General features: G+C 37.8%; 1 protein-coding gene across 3 annotated transcripts in view; it reads right to left on the reverse strand.

The window, feature by feature from the left end:
* tbk1 (TANK-binding kinase 1) overlaps positions 1-23,950 on the reverse strand; it is a 252,601-nt gene that overhangs the window by 223,384 nt on the left and 5,267 nt on the right. For 2 of the 3 annotated variants that reach the window (XM_035426804.1, XM_035426803.1), the window contains exons 2-4: positions 16,283-16,386; positions 15,930-16,070; positions 3,437-3,566 (exon numbers count right to left, since the gene is read on the reverse strand). In XM_035426804.1, coding sequence (XP_035282695.1) covers positions 3,437-3,566; positions 15,930-16,070; positions 16,283-16,369 — 358 coding nt within the window. In that variant the 5' untranslated portion in view covers positions 16,370-16,386. Of the gene's footprint in view, positions 1-3,436; positions 3,567-15,929; positions 16,071-16,282; positions 16,387-23,950 lie in introns of those variants that run through there. The other variant, XM_035426806.1, reaches the window with a different exon arrangement.

Below are 23,950 nucleotides of genomic sequence, written 5' to 3' on the forward strand. Positions count from 1 at the left end.
CCTCCAAAAAAAGGTTTTGCTTCCCTATGCTTGTATGTGGTACCTGTACAATTCCAGAATAGATTACCATGGAGGTTTTGCTCCTTCTCTGACCTACGTCATTGGCTCCAACACAGACTATATACACTGGTATTCCAGCGGCATAGCCAGAAATGAAATTGCAGCTGGGTCTGAATGAAAGTGGGTTGGTCACACAATTCATTCCATAAATAGCTCAATAGCATTTACAGTACATTATAAGCATGAACGTGTTCTGCTATGCGTTGGCCTTCTGTGTTACACTGCTGTTGTCTATCCAGTGGCATCGCTAGGGGTGGGCTTCTGGGGCTGAAGCCCCGGATGTGTTTCGTCTAGCCTCAAACCTTTTGACACCAAAAAAAATAAAAATAAATAAATAAATAAAAAATAATAACTTTTTGACACCCAAAAAAAAGAGATACAGCACCAAATATCATTCCATTTAATGGAGCCCTAACGAACATTTCTCGTTCAGTAACGTTAGCATCAGTGAACTGTCTGAAACGATGGATATCTGCGGATTTTTAAAGAAAATATCGAGGCTGTGTAGGAGATTCAGGAGAATAATGATGAGATTGAGAATGTAACTAACCTTACAGCGGATGTTGAGAGCCAGTCAGCAGCTCAGCCAGATAGTGCAGAGCAGCTAGCTTCAGGTTTGTGCAGGGCAGCACAAGGTTGATACTGGCTATAAATGTAGCTAATTGTGATTTACTAAAATTAGGCTATTAGCGAGCTAAAATCAGATTTAGAAGTGTAACGTCAGCAAAATAATTATTCGTGATGCCAGCTCAGTAACGTTAGTACGCCTAACGTTAGCTAACAACGTTAGCTAGCTAGCTAATGTAACCGGCTGATTAAGCCAGCTAACGTTGTTAGCTATGTATTCTTTTTAGCTTGCCTGCCCAGTGCCTTGCCAGTTTACATGCTAGTATGAAAGATTTAAAAAAGCCATTACATATCATCACTCACAGCTGCATAGGATAAGCAGCTAGGTAGTTAGCTAGATATTTATGGCTAGTATTTGTTTATTAATTTAATTACAGTATATCTTATACAACTTCGGGTAACTAAGTGTGTTTGTATAGCCACTTATATTGAATCACGTAGCTATTTACTCTGTTAGTCTGTTTCTCTACTGTAACATAACCAGTTACATTAATTATGTAACTCCATCTAGCTGTCTTCATTCTGCTTTGCAATATAGCCACATACATACATATTACATTAATTCAACATTATATCCCTATACTAGCCAGATTAGTATAGCACTGTCACTAATATTTTTTGTAATCTACAGTAATGTTTGTATGTGTAATAATATAATAAATGGCCCCAAAAAATTTGCGGGCCTCAAAAACTTGTTTAAATCTCCCCTTCGGGCTAAGCCCCTGATGTCTTTGAATCCTAGAAAGGCCCCTGTGTTTATCTATTTAGTTTTGCCTACTTATGTGGATGTTTTTTTGCCAGGTTTATTTGCAGTAATACTGATTTGTCATTATTATTAGACTTAAAGATCGTGTTAAACAACTAACATTACAAGTAACGTAAACTAATTGATATGCTCAAAACATATCGGCTTTTTTTGAGTCTCATAAATCAGCTGCTGAAAATGAATGAAAATTTTAGTCGAAATATAAAAGAACATGTTGCTATTTGATAGGTTATATAGGCTACCGAAATTGTTACCAGAATTCCTGACTTGAAAGTTCGTTTTTTTCTTGGATAAGATAAAAGAACGTTTAAAGCCAGGAGAATTAATCAAAGCTTGTTGGCATTTTCGTCCCTTTCGTCCCTTTAGTCTTTCGGCTATGGACCCCATAGTATGGAGGAATATTTCGGACAAAAATAAATGAATAAATACATCATAAAATGTGAGCTTACATAATTAAATGTGGCACAAAATGTGCGTATGTATTTATTTATTTATTTCAATGACGCTACGTGTGCGACATGAAATTAGGCTTGAAATTAAAACCGTCACTTTCACCCATCAAAGTTTGGAGGGCGGGCCTAGTACTGTATTCGTGGAATCCGCACACTGAATTTGGATGAGCTTGATTGAACAGATGCTGAATAGATGACAATGCTTTCATTAGGCTACGTAGGAGGAGGGGTATCGTATCAGCAGGGAAATTACGCTCTCAAAGTAACAATTCTGCGTGTTTTTTTTTGTTTGTTTTTTTTTTGCTGTTATTGCTAAAAGATAACATGCGAGTTGCACCCTAGGATGGGCCTAAGCAAGAAGTGGGTGGGCCTAGGCCTAGCCAGGCCCACCCATAGCCACACCCCTGTGGTATTCATTACACAAAATTCACCCCCAACCTCTTTCCCACCACTACAAATAAGTGTGTAGATATCTAAAAACAGTGAAATTTTACAAGGGATTTTCCAAGATGTTAAAAAACCTCTCAAATTGCACATTTTTGATGTTCTGAACACATAATCTATGCCCCAAAAACAAATTTTCTTCACTCAAAATCGCATATGTTGAACAGATAACAGGAGAATCAATTTTAACACGTTTTGAGTGTCAATATCTGATAGTAATTAACATTATGGTCACTACTGAAATACATGCGTTAGCTGGCATGAATTATAACTGAAAATTAATATTACTTGAATGCACTTTACTGTTGCTAACGTTGCTGCTGTGAACATCACCCACCTATTGCCAGAGAATGTGTCCATTAGAAGCTTTGCAAAAGAGAGACAAAGAGACTGTACCTATGGCAGTGGCAGCGACCGATTGTAGTGTTGTTCACATTTTGAACATGTTAATCAATGGGAAATGATCCGATGTGTAATCGTAAATGTCTAAAAAATACTGGCACTATTTGCATAAGCAACTAAACCAAACTCAAAGTTATTTGCTGAAAAGTTGTAGGACAACTGGCGTACAGAATGTTCATGTGGAAGAAGAAATGAGCAAACCACTTTATGAACATGAAAATAAAGCCTCTAATTAAGATCCGTTTTTTCAAGCTTCAGATACATCTGTCACAGCTTAAAATCTTTTGCTCCGATCCACCATAATTAGAAATACACATGGACAGCCCTAATTTTAAGGCAAAGTCAGTATTTGTGGCTCACACCAGAACATGTTCAACACTTCATGCACATGAAATAATTACTAGGGTGCTGACCTTTAGCACTAACCGAAGAACATAAATGGAATATTCAGCTCACTCTGAATACAGGAATACAAGTTTATGATTTCTTTCATGATGCATGTAAACCACAAATTTGGAATATGACCCTAACCAGAATAAGGACCATTATTTGGGACATGGTTTGAATGTAAACGTGATGTACATGCAAACTTTGTATAGTATGACATGGGGGTTGTATGAATTGTAAACAAGAATGTCTTGTATGGCCAATCTTGTGTTCTTTGGAGAATATTGGATACCCTCACCTACGTCCTGTAGCACAATGAGAAACTCATCCTCAGGAAGCCCATAAGCATTTGAAGACTCTTCCAGCACTGTGTACAAACTGCCACATGGGCAGTACTCCATCACCAGCACCTTGTGTCTTGTGTTTGTCTGGGGAAATAACCACAGAGCAGATACACAATTATTATCAGCAATATTTTGAATTAATATTTTTTTTTTTTGCCATTTTCTCCCCAATTTTAGTCGTTATACCAATTCCCCGTGTGTATCACAGTCCTGGTCGATGCGACTGGTTGGTCTGACGAAGGTGTAGACTACCACATGCCTCCTCCGATACATGTGGAGTCGCAGCCACTTCTTTTCACCAGACAGTGAGGAGTTTCACTGGGAGAGCGTAACGTGATCCCCCAGATACCTTCCCTGCTGAATAGGTTCCCCGGCCAACCAGTAGGAGTCGCTAATGCAACGATAACCTCACCGACTTCCCACCCGCGAACACTGCCAATTGTGTTCGTAGGAACGTCTGACCAAGTCGAAAGTACCGCTGCCGGGGATTGAACCCGGGTGTCTGTGGTGGTAGGCGAGTGCTTATACCTCTACACTACCCAGACGGCCCTTGAATTAATATTTAATATTATTTTTACTTTATACTTTTACTTTTTGGCAAACTTTTACATTTGTTTTCACATCCAAAGAAGAGGTTTAGATTAATTGGACTTGTATCTTAATATGCCGCATAGACACAGTTGTAAAGCTAGACATGGAAAGGAAACCTCTAAAAAACCCGAAACAATTAAGCAGCGGCATAAAATGTTATCAGAGCTGATAGGAATGATGGAAAATACTATGAAAATAAGACGGGTTGAAAAAACTTTGAACTAATCCCACTTTCTATGTAAAGGCATAGAGAGGCCCATTGAAAAAAATGACATTTTGGATTGCAGTTTCTCTTTTTGCAGTTCCTTTTTACATTTGATGACAAACCAGATCCTGAAGAACTAATTTGAGTAAAATATTACGGTAGCGTTTTTAAATAACCCAGCCCTAAACTTTATAAACTTTATATGTAAAGTAATATAAGCTTATTGAAAATAATAAGCCTATGTCGGGGCGACATAGCTCAGGAGTGGTTGTCAGGCAGTCGGAGTGTCGAAGTGTCCCTGAGCAAGACACCTAACCCCTAATGGCTCCCAACGAGCTGATTGGTACCTTGCATGGCAGCCTTTCACCGTTGGTGTGTGAGTGTGAGTGAATGGGTGAATGAGAGGCATCAATTGGAAAGCGCTTTGGATAAAAGCGCTATATAAATGCAGTCCATTTGAAAAAAGTGACATTTTAGATTTTATATTTCTCCTTTTGATACATGTTTCTGACAGACCAGGTTCTCTGACCAAATTTTATTAATCAATAAAGGCCTATTGAAAAACGAATTGGAATTTCTCCTCAAAATTAATACGTCTCAAAATGTTGACAATTGTTTATGACAGATCATGTCCTACAGACTCTCTAACCTAATCTTGGTGAAGATAATCCCACTCCAAATACTCTGTGTAAACCAATACAATAATATAGGCCTATTGGAAAAAGTGGCACACTGGATTGGAGTTCCTCCCTAAAATCTATTGGTGCAAGGCATGATATTTCTATTTCTCTCACTTGCTAGCAATATTGTAAGATTTTTTCCCCCTAAATAAACTTTTTCAGACATCAGACAGACTGATGTTTTGATAGACCTTGTGGGATAATAGAAATATAATATAAATATCAAAACAGTATCATTTTTCACCTTTAAATATACTTTTGTTTAAAAAATAATGTATTTATTTCTATATTTTTTCCTCTGTCACCTCTTTTATCAACAGAAGTCAAAACCAAAACAATGAAGTGGGGAAAAAACATTTCAGTTACAATGAATTTTGGCATTGTTGGGTATGTAGTTTTTAGATGATAACTTTTGAGAAACAGACAATATAACTTGTGTGACCATAGGAATGAAACCGTTTATTCTCTGTCCCCCTCCTCACTCCACAAATATCCAAGTAAACATCCTTGGGCAAGTACAGTACTGTGCAAAAGTCTTAGGCACCCTAGATTTTTACATATAATATATAGTATATATTTGGTCTCAGATATTTATTTTTTGTTTTCTGCATTAGTGTGTCAGTAGTAAAGAGCAAATTTAAGATTTCCAAACATGAATTTTCCAAAAAATGAAGTTTTACAGATACATTTGTATTTTAAGTAATAGACTATTTTTCAGATAAAAACTTGATCAAGGGTCTCTGGGATTACCTGGAGAGCCAGAAGCAAGCGAAACAGCCAAAATCTGCAGAAGAACTGTGGCAAGTTCTCCAAAATGCTTGGAACAACCTACCAGCTGATTTTCTTATAAAACTGCAGGACAGTGTACCTAAGAGAATTGATGTAGTTTTAAAGGCGAAGGGTGGTCACACCAAACATTTATTTTATTTAGTTTTTAACTATTTACTGCTCTTTATATTATTTTTTCGATATTTATAACCTTTAATTTCATTATTTTTGAAAGCATCTTAGCTGTACAGCATTTTTTTTTACAGGTGCCTAAGACTTTTGCACAGTACTGTAGGAGGCAAGTAGGGTCACTCTAGAAGTCTTCTAACTGGGATGTCTTGAAAAGTTTTCTCTCATTTGAATGTTCTGTGGCTTAAACAGTAAGAGACCCTGTGTGGCTATATGCCGCACAAAAATATTCCTTGTGATCTGAAATTTTAATGCAATCTGTGATCATTGGAATGTAATTTTCAGGGCTGCAAGAACTGTATGAACCCCACCACCACCCCTATCTGAGTGACACTGAAGTCAATTATAAACTGAAAAAATGCTTTTATACTTTAAAAAAAATAGTTCATCATCTTCATTATTAACTACTCTATGCAGTGAACCCCTAATGAAATAAAAAACTACAGAATGCAAGGCTAAATGTTTTGTTGACTTTGGTTGAGAATACTTGTTCCTCCCTATTTGTTGAAGCCCCATTTTACCTGTTTGTTTGATTTGCATAAGCTTGGGTAAATTAAAGAAAAAAATCAAAAAAAGCTTTCCTGGGTGGAATACATCTTCAGCTATTATACTTTTCCTAAAACTTCCCCAAGTTGTATTTTGTAAAGACAAGCTCTTGCACATGAGCTTGGAGCAGTCTAGAGCGATTGGGAGACACAACACCTGGCTATTCTGAAGAGTTGCTTGAAGGAAAATGTCCTTGGGGGCAGGTCAGATATTCTATAGCCACATGAGCCAGTGCTGGGTGTGTCATTAGCCAACAACCTGTAATGTTCTAACTCTATAAAGGCTGTTTTTTTGTTTTTACTTTTTTCAATTTCTGCACCAGCAGCGACCTAATAAAGACTACGAAAGCATATACAGAGGGCACAACTGAATCAATCTCAACATTTGTATATCTAAATTATAGCAGTTTTGTTATATAGACTAAGGGAAAATGTATCGAGGCATATTAGGGGAAAACTGAGAAAAGCGCTAAATGAGCATCACAAAACACAAAATGTAAAAGTAGTAAAAGAAATACAAAGTGCAATATTTTTTTTACCAGTAATTTCTTCAGTTCGGTCATTCAGCACATTTCTTCCTCCTTTCTCCTGGAAGCGCGCCTTTACACCATCGCTGTACTCTTATCAATTCCACAGATAACCCGCTGCTTTGGTGGTTGCTGGGACCACATTCACACAAATCGGTTATAGCCTATTTCATACAGTTGTTATGTAGTTATTCTATTCAGTTTGTTCATATTCTCAGTTTCAGTGAAAACTTGACAGTATGTGGGTGGCGTTATCACCACATAGTTCTTAGCCTATCATTTCTATAACTGTAGCATCCACAATTATTCATCCCTGCCCTGAAGGCTTTATCAACTTCATCACAGTTGCAGTGAATGAATTCTATGTGATTATATGTGCAAAATGAGATTTGATGGAAAACTGCTTTATTGGAAATTCGTAACAAAGCACAGGTCATTCAATTGCTGAATAGCGTGCCGGAGTAGACAGCAACATATTCACACCTGGTTAAAAGTACCTGTTGGTGTCTGGCAGGGGGATTTGTGAAAAATAACACAAACTGTCTGTATTTTACGAGTCTAATGAGAATTATTTTTCCTCAAATTAAAAAACGCAGTTATTTTAAGCCCAAATATCTAGGAAAGTCATGGAAGGAAGACGATATAGTATTTACTAGGGATGATGCCAAATACAAATACCATATTCGGCAACACTCAAATAATGCGCTCTCTCCCAGGAATCGAACCAGTGACCTATTGGTTACAAGACTACTTCCTTACCCATTGTACTACACTGCCGTACTACACTATTGTACTACATAGGCTACTATGCCAATAAATGTATGTTGTTCGTAATTATATTATATATTATAATACACCTGTAACAAGTGTGCGAAATACCGAATGGCAGGGTTTCCCCCAGAAAAGTTGTTAGGCCCGGTGGCAAGGCTTTTTTGATGGGGGCCCGGCGCAGGCTAGAGACAGACTGATGGCAGCATTAAGATAGGGCCCTATAGTTTCTGTGATAACAGAATCACGGACGGAATCGCGGAATTGAGAATTTAGAAAAGCTATAACACAGATTCCATAGGGCCCTACATTAAGCCAGTGCCAAAAGCTGACTGGAGATTTGAAAATACTACGTAATGTGAATGTAGTTATAAATAAGTCATTTATTCAACACACTATTTACAGCATAGCAGAGTCTTACAAAGAATCTGACAACAATGTACAGTCTTGGAATGCTGTGGTTTCATCAACAACAAAATAAATTAAATTAAATTAAAATAAATAATATCAAAGTTTTTGCACTCTACAAAAAACTTGAAAAAAGTCTTGATTGGCTACTGATTCTTACAGCCTTGGAATGCTGGGCACATTTCAACAACAACAAAAGAAATTAAATCAAAATAAATAATATCAAGGTTTTTGCACTCTACAAAAAACTTGTATTCAAGTCCTGATTGGCTACTGAATCTTACAACAAGCCTTGGAATGCTGGGCACATTTAGTCATAAATAACTATATTCAGTCCGTTCCTAATTATGCTATGCCCAGAGTTACCGTCCTTTGCTTTGGGTTGGGTGTTATAGTGTTTCCTGGTTTCCAGTCCGAAGTCTATGGGAGTTGTGGTGAAAAGGGGAAGCCGTTTGTCCTTTTCTGATTCCAAAACACGCAGCCTGATCCTTGTCGCAGGTCACTTGCCTCGTGGGACTTGCTCTGCAGGATACATTGGTTGTGCATGGCTCTCCTGGTTCTTTGGCCACCGCTAATCATAGGAGCGCTTTGGAGCGCCTTGTTCCTCCCGCAGCCGGTAGCCGAGAGTATGCGCGCCTTGCTCATTGCAGGCCTTGCAAACTCTTCCTGGCATGTGGATCCACGCGAGAGGGAAATGGGAGAAGGGTGGCCACTCGAGGGAGAGGAAAATAAAACAGAGAGAATGAAACAACAGCAACCTTTATTGAAGGTTGCGCGTTTCAAATTTACAGTAAGCCAATACTGTAAAAGGAAAGCTGTGGTAGGAGGCATGGTTAAATAAGTCTCTTGAGGGGGACATATAGGCTTTGGAGTTTTGTGTCTTTTGTAGTCCATGGTACCTACATACTGTCCATAATTTAATTAAGTAAATGTAACATTTGTATTGAGTCTGCTTAATAATATTGTGCACAACTACTATTCAACATTTTTTGAAGAGCAGTAATGTTCTATATATAGTAGGCCAGTTGGGCAGAGCTAGCTACTAGTTTTTTCCCAGTAGTGTGTGTAACTATTTCAAAAATCAAGTAAAATCGTACCTGGATTGGCATGAAAAGTAAAATCATCAGACCAGTAGGCTATCATATCTGGACAAAGAAAAATCCCAGCTTTAGATTTAAAAAGGCACTATTCATCGGATATTGAAATTCCCTGCTTAAAATTTACTATAGACTATTTATTGCGTCACCACCACAATTGCCCTGCACCGTTAAATGCGTTGGCAATATTTTAGTAATTACTATCACGTAAAATTATAAACCAAATTGTATAGAAACCTGTATTGACAGAAAAGCAACATCATTAGACCCGTATCATATCTGGACCAGCTTTAGATTTATGCCATTATCTGCCGGATATTGAAAGCAAAATTCCCTGCCTAAAATGGACCAGTCATGTCACCACCATGACTGCTCTGCACACTGTATTACCAATACATAATATTGGAAATGTATGTGACCATACAAAAAGATTTAGTGTAAAATCGTGTATATACCATGAATGGGTATGATTAAGTTCAACAGCAGCACTTCATGTCCATCAAGTGTATCTGTCTGTCAGGCAGAAGTTCTCGGAAAGAGAAATGAAAATGTTAAGAATTTGAATTTTAACTGATGCATTTTTAAAAATGACACACGACACCAGGCTTTCAGCCGGTGTCAGGTCCCCAAACACCCCAGTATTTTGCCCACTGCCTGTAACAGAAGCGGGATGAGTAGGATGAAATAAAATACAAATAATATTTTAGCATTCTGATCAACAATATCCAACAATATAAATAAATAAAAACCCTAGGAGAAATTTCTGTTTTAATTTACTTATGTTGAGTAAGATAGCTACGGCGTGACATCTCGTTTTTGACTTCTTTTTCAAAGCATTTTCTCTATGAAATTCATAATGCTACCAACGGCTGTGTGAATGTTATGATTCGGGCCCCTATGCTGCCTTCATGTGCTGTCGGAAATATCATATTTACAAGCTATGTGCACATGAATGACCCAACAAAGTCATAATAACCAGTGGGAAACTCTTTTTTTCTATACCAGAGTTGCCGAGTTGTGAAATTTTGGAGGCGTGTTGTCAGGGAAAAATGGCACAAAGCGGTTAAGTCGTGTCAAGTTAGAAGGGTAAGAATCATATATATCCTTATTTTATGTTAATATTTTGTGTTATTTTCTTAGTATCTAGTATTTGTATTTTAGTATGTTAGTCATTTTCATTTATTTTTAGCTACCATATGCTTTTGTGCATGCACCTGTTATACCTGTTATCTCTTGCAAGCTAAATTTTACTATGAAGCCAGTGGCTATAGCCAAAGCAGTGTATATGTGAGAATACTATGCAGTTCTTGCATTTCAGCAAGCCCACATGCGTGAGACGTTCATTGAAAAAAGTGTGTGCTAAGCTGCTTGCTTTCGTAAAATAAAATACAACCCACAAAAAAAACTTGCTTCCATTGTACATCCATTTTTTTTTTCCCCGACCAAGAGCACTTGAATGCGGGTCATGTCGTAATTACAACTTCCAAACTTGGAAGTGGGAGCTAACAAGGAGCACATGACGGCAGTTTGTCTCTCCTTGTTCTCTTGCGTTGCACTTCAGTCCTCCGCCAATCAAGAGGAATAACATCTTTGTCAAGCCCCTTCTCAAATTCTCATTTGCACCAATTCAGTAATCTTAAGTTGATGAAGTAATTGCCACTAATTAAGCACAAATGATGACTGACAGTGATATTTACAAGTGACTATCACTATCACTTCTCTGCTGAGGTCACTCCATTGGCTCCCGGTCGCCACCAGGATCAGGTACAAAGTCCTGACCCTCGCCTACACTGCCAACAGGACAGCCCCCACTAGGGCTGTGTATTGGCAAGAATCTGGTGATACAATGCGTATCACGATACAGGGGTTACGATTCAATATATTGCGATATTTTGCGATACTGTAAGCAAGGCAATATATATTGCCATTTTTTTCTAATGCTAACATTAGCGGTGCCCCCTTACGGTACTTCCTGTCTGAGCAGGGTTCCTGCAGATTTCAACAAGTTAAATTTAAGACTGTTTATGACCTTTTTAAGACCACTTTGAATAGAATTTAATACCTATTTCACAGCCATACTGGCAAAAACGTATGAAGGAAAATTACTATGAAAGAAGAAAACCCACAAAACGATGTGGGTCGAAGCATATCCACTAAAGTCTAATCACGCTGAGGACGCAGCATAATGCATTGTGGAATTTTTCTACAGGACTGGAGCTCTTAAAATAAGAAAGCCTACTTTGTTCACTTTTGAACAAGTATAGGCCTACACATCAGGAAAATATACTTCAGATTATACTTCTTTGCAACATTTAGTACACCAAGCATTCTCAAGCAGGCTGCAGAATTTATACTAAAATGTTAAACTAGTAGTAAGACATTAGTGCTCAGTGGATGTTTAAGTTACTTCTGAGTTTTATAAACTAAAACGTGAACCAGTTAAATCACAAAGTTGTCAAAATCAGACTAGCTGGCCTATATTTAAAGTTAATGATTAGCCTACAGTTCCTATTTTATTTTATTAAGGGGGTGGTTTTAAAGACTCCGCGCTACGATGACATTATACACAGATTGACGAGCATTTTTATATTTTTGTGCATGGTAGGTTTGATCTAAATTCAGTTACAGAATATAGTGCTTTTTTCCTAAAATATTATTTCTCGATGTAATTGTGTCGCCGTGTTAATACATTTCTATGGGAGCGGGTCAGGCACTTTTCACGGTAAGAAGAAATTTTTTCCGATATTGCTTGTGTCGAAAGTGCTGCAACGAAAACAACGATAGAAGATTTACCCAGGAGCCACATCTGTTCAAAATGTAGACAAGTAAGGCATTCTTCAAGGTTGGGATAATTGGACACACTTTATGCTTCCGAAGCAGGGGCGAACGCGGAAGGCGTTTGTTGTTGGTTTTTCACTTGGGTCTTGTGTTTCTCTGACTGATCATGCGATTCTAAAGCCTTTACCCCCAATGTTCCTAGTTTAACTTTTCTTTCATAAGGTGCAGCGGGCTTCAAAAACGTTGCCCTCCACTGTATAATCGCAACACGCTAGCAGAATTTCTGTTTACCTCAGGCTCTGACTGACGCTAGCTCAAGCTTGGTTGCTAGGCGCAGTTGCTGAGACCCCTGTCTCAGTTTACGTTGTTACGTTGGAGTGGAAGAGTCAAATGGCTGAAGATAGATTACAACACTGCTATCTAGCGGTCGGGGGTTTAAAAACAATACAAAATGGGGGGCGACATAGCTCAGGAGGTAATAGCGGTTGTCTGGCAGTCGGAGGGTTGCCGGTTCGATCCCCACCCTGGGCGTGTCAAAGTGTCCCTGAGCAAGACACCTAACCCCTAACTGCTCTGGTGAATGCGAGGCATCAATTGTAAAGCGCTTTGGATAAAAGCGCTATATAAATGCAGTCCATTTACAGTCCATTTACAAAATGAACCACTGTCTGCCACAAATTTTTGCATGTGAACTATTAATTAAAAATCGATAGTGTTTTTGAGAATCGATACAGTATCGCAAAACTTAATACTCAAGTGTATCGATATTTTCTTACACCCCTAGCCCCCACCTACCAAGAGGACAAGATTCAATCCTACATGCCAGCTCGACCACTCTGCTCCGCAGCAGCTGGGCGACTCACACTCCCCGCCATACAGGTGAATGGTTTTTGCTCTTCTGCACCACGGAGCTTCTCCACCCTTGCTCCCCAGTGGTGGAATGAACCCACTGTTCCTCTTCGAACCACTCAGTCATTGCCCACCTTCCGCTGTTGTCTAAAGTTGCATCTCTTCACACTATAGCATTTCTTTCATAGCATTTAAATGTTCATTTTACTTCCCGACTTCCACCCATGTTCATTTTACTTCCCGATTCTCCCCATATTAGACCACTTCATTTGTTGTAATAAATTTCTCAATTATAGACTCAATTGTACAATTAATGACTTTGCCGTTGGAGTGCCTGTTGGGGACCCGTGGAGGATAACCAGTGAAATACAAGTTTAAATCCCTGCAGGTCACATGGTGGAGACAAAGTGGTTATTATGACAGTTGTCAGGCACCGAAAGAAAATTGTCTCAAAGAAACAAAAAATAATTTGTTGTGGTTTAAGTCTAGGTCACATGGGTTTATAGAAAGTATTTTCCCCCCAGCATTTTGTCTCCTTTATTCTGCTTAAAACATTCAGAATCCTGCATCATCGCGATGCGTTGTTTCCACTGGACCTGCATTCTGGGCTTCCAATTTAGAAACTCCCTTTCCCAACGACGGTTGGATGAACACTTGGATCAACAGTATCTCCTTGCACAAACTGCGATGTTTAATATCCATTGATATTAAATCTCAAGTAAGGCTATAGCCTACATCTGGGCATTGATTTAGTCCTTTGGACTTTCACCATACTTTAACCATAGAAAATCATTGTAGCCAAAGGAATGTGTTTAGGTTGATTTAATTTTTATTGATTATTATTGAATGTTACTTTTCATACTGTACAGCGATTATTTTATGTGTGTTTAGCCTGCCTCCATCCTCCCATTAATTTCAGGGCTTCCAGCTTCCTAGCCATTGCCTATTACTATATCTATACATAGTCATTGCACTATATCTATAAATAGCTTCTAATTATAATTCTCCCAAGCTCAAATTCCTTATATAGCTATTCAAAGTCTTCAGCGTTAGAATAACTAATATTACCTGATGATTCTCATTTGGTAATAGTGGGCTACTACATGTGGGCTTGCCAATGGGCTAGCCATTATTCTATTCCCTCTCCTATTTTTTGCACGTGTTCACATATGCGCTTGTCGCCATTTCTGGATACGTGCACTTGTGTACACCTTCTCCTCCTTTGGTCACTCTGCCACGTATTCCGTTTCCATTGTGTTCTGTGCTGCGTGTATTCACATGAACGCATCTCATTCTTAACTTCTTCGTGCGCTCTGCCACGTAAGTTCAACCACGCACACATTCCTTTGTCAAAGCTTTCTTCACCCCTTTCTTTCTCTTTAGTCACTATGCATATTACAAACGGTTTTATTTTATGCTATTTAGTTGTGTGGTTTTTAATATCTCTTTACAATAAATGCCAGTTATTATACCCAGTGATCTTGTCTTGATATCGTTCTAAAAGTATTTAGGAAATATTGGGTAGCACTGCTTTGGAATACAGCTTATTAAATTTGTGTGAGCTAAGATACAGCCAATATTGTTTCATGCAATGAGGCACAATTTTGATGTCAATACTTTTAATGGCAGGCCTAGATTTGAAGTAATGATTTATAGACAGTGCTTTGTAAGTGAAAGTAACTTGGCATTTTTGTACGTTGAAAACATTTTTTCATGCTGGGATATAGCTGGCGGCGCGAGTCAAGCCGGCAGAGCAACCGGAAGAACAGGGAACATGGTGTGATAACCAATCTGATTAAAGATCCATCAGGCAAACTTTCTCCAGTTAAAAATTTTATTTCCCCATTCCACATAGTTATGTTAAGGAGGACTCCTTAATTATTGCTGCGTAGGGATTTCCAAAATATATGACCAATCTAGGCTACATTTAAAGAACATTGTCTTAAAAATAGACTAGAAATAATGCCTCGCGGTTGTATGCCTCCGCCAACCAGTAGCCAGTTTGAATATAAAATGTAATCACTTCATCATTTTATCCTATTAGATATTTGTGTGAAACTTTTTCATAATTAGCATATGAATTCTTGAGTTATGGCCAAAAACGTGTTTTGTGAGGTCACAGTGACCTTGACCTTTGACCACCAAAATCTAATCATTTATCCTTGAGTCCAAGTGGACGTTTGTGCCAAATTTGAAGAAATTCCCTCAAGGCGTTCCTGAGATATTCCGTTCACAAGAATGGGGACGGATGGAAGGATGGACGGACGGACAGCCCGAAAATATAAAAACACGCCCACAAGCAGCAGATTGTGGGAGTCACGAGCAATGCCAGCTAATTTCATCGGAGGATGTATGGCTTTACCCTAACGTCCATTGATTTGAACCTTGTGATTTACTTTGCACTCAAACTAACTGCCGTTAAACCAGCAGTGGACTTGGACACACCCTAATTGCACTTGCACCATGCGCTATTGACCATGCACTAAGACTGTTAAAATAATGTCTAAGAAATTTAAGAAATTGTCTAAGAAATTTAAAAACAATTTTATTTTACTGTATAGGTCCCACTCCTTATGAGTGTTATAAGGAAAAATCCTTGTAATGCTCATAAGGAGCAGGACCCATACAGTAAAATTTGTAAGTTTCTGTCAAACAGGGCAATGGGGCTTGGAACATATCATATGCACTATTGCATACTGTGCCATCAGGTATCCCATCTGTTCCAGATTTTAACTGAAGACATTCATAACATGCCTCTCAAACTCTGAACTCTGAAGAACTCAGAGATGGTGATAACATGTCTTCTACCCAATGAGATGGTGATTATGCATTGCCTTCTTCCCCAAAAGATGCTGGTAATACACCTCCCACAATTTGGGGGAAACACATCTTGCCCGCCCTCACCAGATGCTGAGAACAAACACCCCCCTTGTAGGAAACAGTAATAACACACTCCCCAACCCCATGAGATGGTGATAAGGCCCACCTCCTCACTGATCTGACCAAGATAGCAAACCCTAGTACAGGACAGTGACAACACACCTCCTCCTCTACGGCAAACAGCTTGACGATGTTCTTGTGGTTCAGTTTCTTCAGGACCTCAAATTCCCTCATCTGAACATCTAGGGGGCGCAGGAAACTCAGGTTGTTGAACACCTTCACAGCATATAAGTCACCTGTTTTCTACCAAAAAAAAGAACATGAAATGTCTGAGCTGAAAAAGAGTACTGAGAAAATACTGTGAAACTATTCATGTGGCTGGATGTCAACACTTTGTCTATTGTCACAATGTGAATTAGTTTTGTCACAAAAAAAGAAAAAATACGAAACATGGTTTCTTTTAGGAAACCAGTTAGCCTCACTCACACCAATGAACATGTTCTTACATGACCAACCTTGTGTCTTCCACGGAACACATTTGCTGTTGCTCCCTGTCCCAGAAGATCTGAGATAAGCCACAGGTAGTTTGCTGTGCTCTGCATGACTGTCTCAAAACCACCTGCAAAAATGCACAAACACACCATTTTATAATATTCATCAAGTATTTACAAACACTATTCTAAGCCATGTACTTTACTTTAATAGTGACATTCTCCTCATTAAGTCAATAATTGTTACCATTTATCACCCTCCTAAATCAAACACAGCATTTCTCTCTGAATTTGCTGATTTATAGCTATGGTACAGTGCCTTCAGAAAGTATTCAGACCCCTTCACTTTTTCCACATTTTGTTACGTTACAGCCTTAATATAAAATGAATTAAACTCATTTTTATTCGTATAAAAATGGGGACTAAGCTACAGTAAGTTGTCAGTGTACCACATTTATTGTAAGGCACGACCTAGCCTATACGTCGGTAAGTGGATAACATCAGAGGTAGCACAGGGGGTCAATTGCACTGAACTCGATAGTCCATCTGTTATCACACTAAAGAAGTTTCACAAGTTAAAGAGACACCTGGGCTGACAGAGTTGCATCATGTTTGACTGTACTGCAAACAAGTGAGTACAATTTTCTCCCCAATGATAGGAATGTCAATCCATGCTAGTTTCATTAGGATATAGGCTAGAGGATAGTCGGTATAAATTTAACGCATCATAAAGAGTCAATAACCTTTTGTACACTGCTGCTATTTGAAGATTGTATACGTGCAATTCAGTCCTATACCAAATAATTAATGGAAGAGAAACTAGTCACATGCACTGATTTGTAAGCACACACCAGATAAGTCAGTATAGTAGACTATTTGTTTTTGCTATTTAGTTTTGTGTTTGTTTTAGTGCATAAATAGGCTATGGACAAATTAATGAAACTTTTCATTTATTTCATGTAAGATAACCTAATCTTGGTTGAAATGGAATGATCTGTTGTCAATGAGATAAATGTAGGCCTATCCCTTTGCAATACAGTAAAACAATGAATTTCATTCATAGGTCAGTACATTGTCTTACAACAGTAGGCTACATGGAAGTTTTGATCTAGGCTACAGTAATTTACAGTAATAGTAATTAAAATCCATCATAAATAGCCTAATCAGACATGATTAAATTATGAACAAATGAAATGGGAGATTACTGACATGCCAGAGCTGTTTGAAGTAAAATTTCACAGTAAAACATTTTATCATTTTTAACTGGTAGTAGAACTAGTAATACTGCAAATGTATATCTCAGACCCACATTCTTATGCATTTTTTTATTAATTAAAGTGACAAGTAGAGAAGATCATGTTTCGCTGTTGATGTGTCCTTCAGAAAAGCAATGGAAAATGGCAATGAATTATCCAGAGACAAACTTTATATTTTTGTCAATTTTTTGAAATGTGGAGAATATCGGGTAAACGCCCACGTACCATATAAGCCCACTTGCAACTTCTGAGTCAAATTAAAAAAAACTACATTATCATTTTTTGCTGTGTGATGTTTTTTCAAATGAAGCTGCTTGTTACGTAAATGACACTTTTTATTTTAAGTCAATCACATTTATCGATATTAAGTTATCGAAGCACATGTGTGGCATGTGCCTGCTGATCCCAGAAGAAGTTGCAAAAAAACTTAGGTGATTTTGGTACCCTCAGAAAATAACATTTTTTGTATATTTCTACTCCTGTTTTTGGAAAGTACTCACTTGTTATCAAAATTTAAGTGATTAGTGTTTTGAATGAGACATATGTTAGAATATTACCTGAATTAGAAATATTGTGTCTTTTGAAATCAAAATATGAGTTTTTGCACGCTAGCAAACAGACCGCATGCTGCATCAATACAGTAGCTACATAGTATGGTTCATTGCAATGACATAAAGCACGATAAGCATGTATAGTTTATATTTTTGTATGCAGTTTATATTATTATACTGTTAAATAGATAATAAATGTATATGTTTATCTTTATTTATTTTTAAATTAACATTTTTACCTGGTGGGCTTAAAGGGGACTCTAGCAAAAAAATCACACTGACTGAGGTGGATGTAAATGAGTATAGCTAATTACTTCTCTACATAATCAATTTATACTTTTCATATTATGTTAGTGCACCATATATAGATTTATTTCATATAGTTGTTTTTTAATGTCATGTGAGTAGAATAAAATATTCTGTCTTTTAACCATAAATTCACTGATGTTCCCTTTAAGCCCACCTGTTCCCATTAAGCCCACTTTACTGTGTTTCAATGGGGATTTTCTCCCTTTTGACCTTTGAACCATTTTCCTCCCTAATTTTGACCTCACCTGATGAATCAGCTCCATAATTCAGATAATTAATACCCACATTTAAATATCAGTGATATTGCATAGGTCAATTCATTCTGGATAGGCCTGTGTTCTATCTTAACATTAACAATAATTTTTTAATCTTTACTTTTCAGATGAGTTTTAGTTTAAGATGACTAAAACACGAAAGAACTACAGTTCATGCCCACGCATGATAGAAGCGCAAGTTCATCCTCTGCAAAGCAGGGCTGCAGGGACCTGGACCATTCTATTTGCGCAATCATGAGGTCATTGAAAATCTACAAAAACAAGATGAAAGCCATGAACGACTTGTTAGCGTAAGACAAAGACAACCACAACGTGGGCAAAAGATTGAAACAAACAAATAATATAAAGCTTAGACCACCCTATAGCCTATGTTATGTTACACTACTAAGATGGAGCATGGAGCAAATGATAGCCTTACTAAAACGATACAATCACCTCAAAGAGCATAGGCCTACGTTTAGTCTAGGAGAAAGTAGAAATTGCAGAAATGTTGACATCTTTCTTGTTTATTTTGTTTAAGTTATAGGCTAATGATACATGAGCTTCAATATGTTATGACTGATGTCTCCTCATAATGAACTGTATGTTTTAATAGTACTCCACAATGAACTGAATGGTTTTAAAATGTGTTTTTACAATGTTTTCAAACTACTATCCTAAATGTGATTAACATTTGAAAAGTTATTGTTCAATTGTATATCCTGAAATTGACTCATTTACTATCCTTAGAACATTAGTATTGAACCTGAAATTGTTTTTCGTTCAGTCAGTCGGTCTTCAGAAATCTTCATAAAGACGCCTGCACTTTCAACCAGCTGACTGGGCCAGAAATTTTGGCCAATTTCAAATGCCAAAAGCACACCATAGGATAGAGATACAGACAAAATGACAACACATATTGAAAGATGAAGTATTGAAGAGTAATTTCCACTATAGTTTTGATTTTGTTCGTAAATAGTTTTTTGGCTACATTCCAAAGAAGACATGTTGTAAGTTTAGCTTTTTCTGTGTTGACAACACAGCAGAAAGGCTGGTCATGCCTATTTCAAATGCCATTTACAGGCCATAGGATAGGAGTGGAGACAAAATGAAAATAGCTATTGAGAGCTAATAGATTACAGATTTGAATAGAACAAGTTTGTATTGTTAAGATTTTTTAAATATATATTTATTTATCAACAAATCATGAAGTGGGCTTATTTGGAACACCCATGGGCTTAAAGGGTACGTTAGGTACCCATTAAGCCCATGCCAGACTTTTGACATATTTTGACAAATTAAACAATAAAAACATTAGAAATTGGTATAAATGAATTATTGACACTTCAAATGAGAGATTAAACTTTCATTTTAACTAAAATGTTCTCACTTAAATTGGGGCAGTATACATTAAAAATGTCTGAAAAGCGGATTTGGTGGGCTTAATAGGGACGTTTACCCTCCTTGTCAAACTCTTCTATGAGAGAATTGTTATTTGTTCACTGAGGAAGCCAGGCTTATGAATGAATACCATCGCATAGTTACTGATGTTAATGCAATGCAACTAAGTGCTGAACATTTCGTAATACAGAGAAAAATAATTAGAAACAGCTTCAGTGGCTCAGAATGGTCAGAAGTTCTCAGAACTGATCAAATGACTCCACTGACATAGCTACCTCTGTGAAGGGGTGTGTTGTAGCATCAAAGCGGCAGTTGAACGGATAGCATTTTATCATCAAACTCAATATGAATTGTTTGTGAAACAGGTTACTATAACAACTTTGCTTGCATATTTGCTAGCTGATCGGCTAAGAACATATAGTATTTATAAGCAAATCGCTTCATTGCTAGCTTTTAAAGTTTACTGACTGTACAACCCTACTTCATGCAATTCATAGCAGTCATATCACATCATAAACATGCATTACAGGGCTCGGCATTAATGGTAACTCCAAGCTACCAATCCAACGCGAATGGGCAGTTTTGGCTACATCTTTTTGCTATCTGGTTGCCGTCCGGGTCAGTCCAACTTTACCAGTTCCAGTTTCTTTTTACCTTATAAACAAGACCAGGTTAAAACCTAGTATGTGGCTGGACCTAACACACGTGATTCGGCCGACCAATGGTGTAACTTCATAACTTGGCCGACCAATGGTGTAACTTCATCACTCACTCAGTCACTCAGTCAGCCACAGACATTCGCATTTGTAGGGCTGGCCCCGCTGTTGCGGTCCAGCCAAAAACACGTTTTCAACGTGGCTTTATCTTGTTGGTACAACGGAATACAAATTTTTAGTGGTAAAAGAATGTTTTCATGTATGCCCAGATCGACACTATTGTCCAGTGTGTCATGCGTGGGGGGTGTAGTAACAGATGAGACTGCAGGGAGGTATGGAAGGCCATTTGAGCAAATAATGTCTTAGAAATTTCGTGTTTACAGGATATTAAAATGCGTATTAACACATAGAGTTTGGTCGTGTTAACACGTAATATTTTTAGGCATTAACACAATAAAAATTGTTAACGTGCATTTTCTGGTTGTGGTCAATGAGGGACCTTGAATCAAGGCAGTCATACATATTCATGAGGAGGGTTGCATCAATGATGTCGAACAACAATGCAAGGGAGCACACTGTACATAAATTACTGACGTTGTGTATAAATTATTGATGTGGGCATCTACGCACATGCTACGCACTTGTTACAGGCACCCTGCTATGGAAGGCCATTTGAGCAAATAACGTCTTAGAAATCTTGTGTTTACAGGACATTAAAATGCGTGTTAATGCGTAATATTTTTACGCGTTAACACAATACAAATAGACATGTTAACAGGTCAGGTACATTTTCTACACCTTAAGATGTCTTATTTTGGCATGTTAACATGCAAATACCTGTCACAGCCAACAGGTTGTTCCATTCTTGTCTAATAGGGGTGCTAAGAGTGTGGATCAGAACGGTTACTATACTATTAAATTAAATTATCCTATTAATTCCAGTGTTTTCTGAAAATCTGAAAATAGCCCTGTACCCTACATCACCTGAACTCTTCTGCAACATTTCTCTAATATCTAGTGTCATGTGATTCCTTTGGAGTGTAATGTCTGCCTCTCTTGTTGATATCTAGGACAGTATAAAAATACATGCTCCACCGTTTCCTGTAGTCCGCAATGTTCACATCTACCCGTAGCATGCTTATTCTTTATGTTTACATAACATAACATAACGTAAGACGAGAACAGGCCATTCAGCCCAACACTGCTCGTCTATTCCTACCACTAAACTTTACTTAATGCTTAGTTTACCTAAAAGCTAGTTAGTATCTAACACTGTATCAAGCCGGGCCTGGAATACCCTCAGTGTTTCTGTCTCCACTACATGTCCAGGCAAGCTATTCCACACATTGACCACTCTGTGTGTGAAAAAATATTTCATAATGTCTGTGTGAAATTTACCCTTTTCCAGTTTCCATTCACGCCCCCTCGTTTTGCTAACCGAACTCAACTTGAATAATTTCCTGTAGTTCACTTTATTAATCCCTTTAATAAATTTAAAAGCCTCAATCAAATCTCCCCTAAGTCTCCTTTTACTAAGCTTGAAAAGTCCAAGCATCTCAAACCTTTCCTCATAACACTTATATTTTGTACCTGGAATCAACTTGGTTGCCCGTCTTTGGACCTTTTCCAGTGCCTCTATATCTTTCTTATAGTATGGTCCCCAGAACTGCACACAATACTCTAAGTGTGGTCTGACAAGGGTATTGTATAGGGTGAGTATGATCTCCTTAGATTTATACTCGATAGTGCTGGCTATGTATCCCAGCATACTGCTGGCTTTTTTTTTTTCACTGCTACAGCACATTGACCAGACCCTGATAGGCTTTGATCAACTATTACTCCCAAGTATTTTTCTACATGTGCACATTCTAATTTTGTACCACCTATAAAGTAATCCTGCCCTCTGTTTTTATTCCCCACATGTTGAACTTTACATTTAGTTATACTGAATTTAATTTGCCAGGTTTCTGCCCACTTCTGGAATCCGTTTAAATCTTCTTGGATTACTTTAGTAGATTCCAAACTGTTGGCTAAATCTTCCAGTTTTGTATCATCTGCAAATTTAACTAGTGTACTTTCAATGTCCGTGTCAAGGTCATTTATGTAAATGAGGAAGAGCAATGGACCCAGCACCGATCCCTGTGGAACTCCACTTCCCACAATACCCTGCTCAGATAAGATCCCTCCTACTACTACCCTTTGTGTTCTATCCCGTAACCAGTTCCGAACCCACTCTGAAATGCCTCCAGTAGTACCTACTGTCCTCATTTTGATGAGTTTGTCATGTGGTACCTTTTTCAAATACTTTTTGGAAATCTAAGTATATAATATCATAAGCCCTGCTCCCATCCAGACACTTGGTAGCTTCCTCAAAGAATGTCAAAAGGTTTGTCCGGCATGACCTTCCCTTGCAAAAACCATGTTGGCTATCCCTTAGGATATTGTTTTCAAGAAATAATTCTAGTTTGTTTCTAATGATAGATTCAAGTATTTTACAAGTGATGCAAGCCTGTAGTTTCCTGGATCAGTACGGTCCCCTTTCTTATATATTGGTATTACAATACCCAGTTTCTAAAGACTGTCTAAAAATACTTGCCAGTGTATTAACTCCTTCAGTACCCTTGGGTATATGCCATCAGGGCCTGCTGCTTTATTTGTCTTTAGTTTATGTAATTTATCTAATACTTCTATATCCCCTATCTCAATATCTGCCAAGACATTCTGGGTATTGAATATGCCTTCCAGCCTATTAGTAACCTTCTCTGGTAAAACTCTCAACAAAGTAGCCATTTAGGGCATCAGCAAAATCCTTATTCTTACAAAGCAGTGCTCTGTCCTTATTTTTAATGCCCTGAACCTCCTCTTTAACTTTCCTTTTCCTGCTACAGTATTGAAAGAAACGCTTAGGATTACTTTTAGCATCTTCTGCAATTTGCCTTTCATAGAGCTTTTTGGCTACCTTAGTTCTTTTTTAACCTTAGCATGCATACTACAATATTCAGCCTTATTACTCTCAGTAGTAGAGTATTACTCTCAGTCATTTTATGTATCTTAAACAGTTTATTCTTTTTCCTCAAACTCTTCCGTATAGCTCTATTCATCCACTGTGGAGACTGCTTTTTCAACTTACTTTTCCACACCTTTGGAATTAATTTACACTGTGTACACTGTGTCAAGTATAATCCTTTTGAACCTGCCCCACTTTTCATTCACAGTCCTGCAATCAAGAAGTTGCATCCAGTCTACCTTATTTAATTCTGATCAC

The sequence above is a fragment of the Anguilla anguilla genome, chromosome 7 (assembly GCF_013347855.1).
Source record: "Anguilla anguilla isolate fAngAng1 chromosome 7, fAngAng1.pri, whole genome shotgun sequence".
Lineage (NCBI taxonomy): Eukaryota > Metazoa > Chordata > Actinopteri > Anguilliformes > Anguillidae > Anguilla > Anguilla anguilla.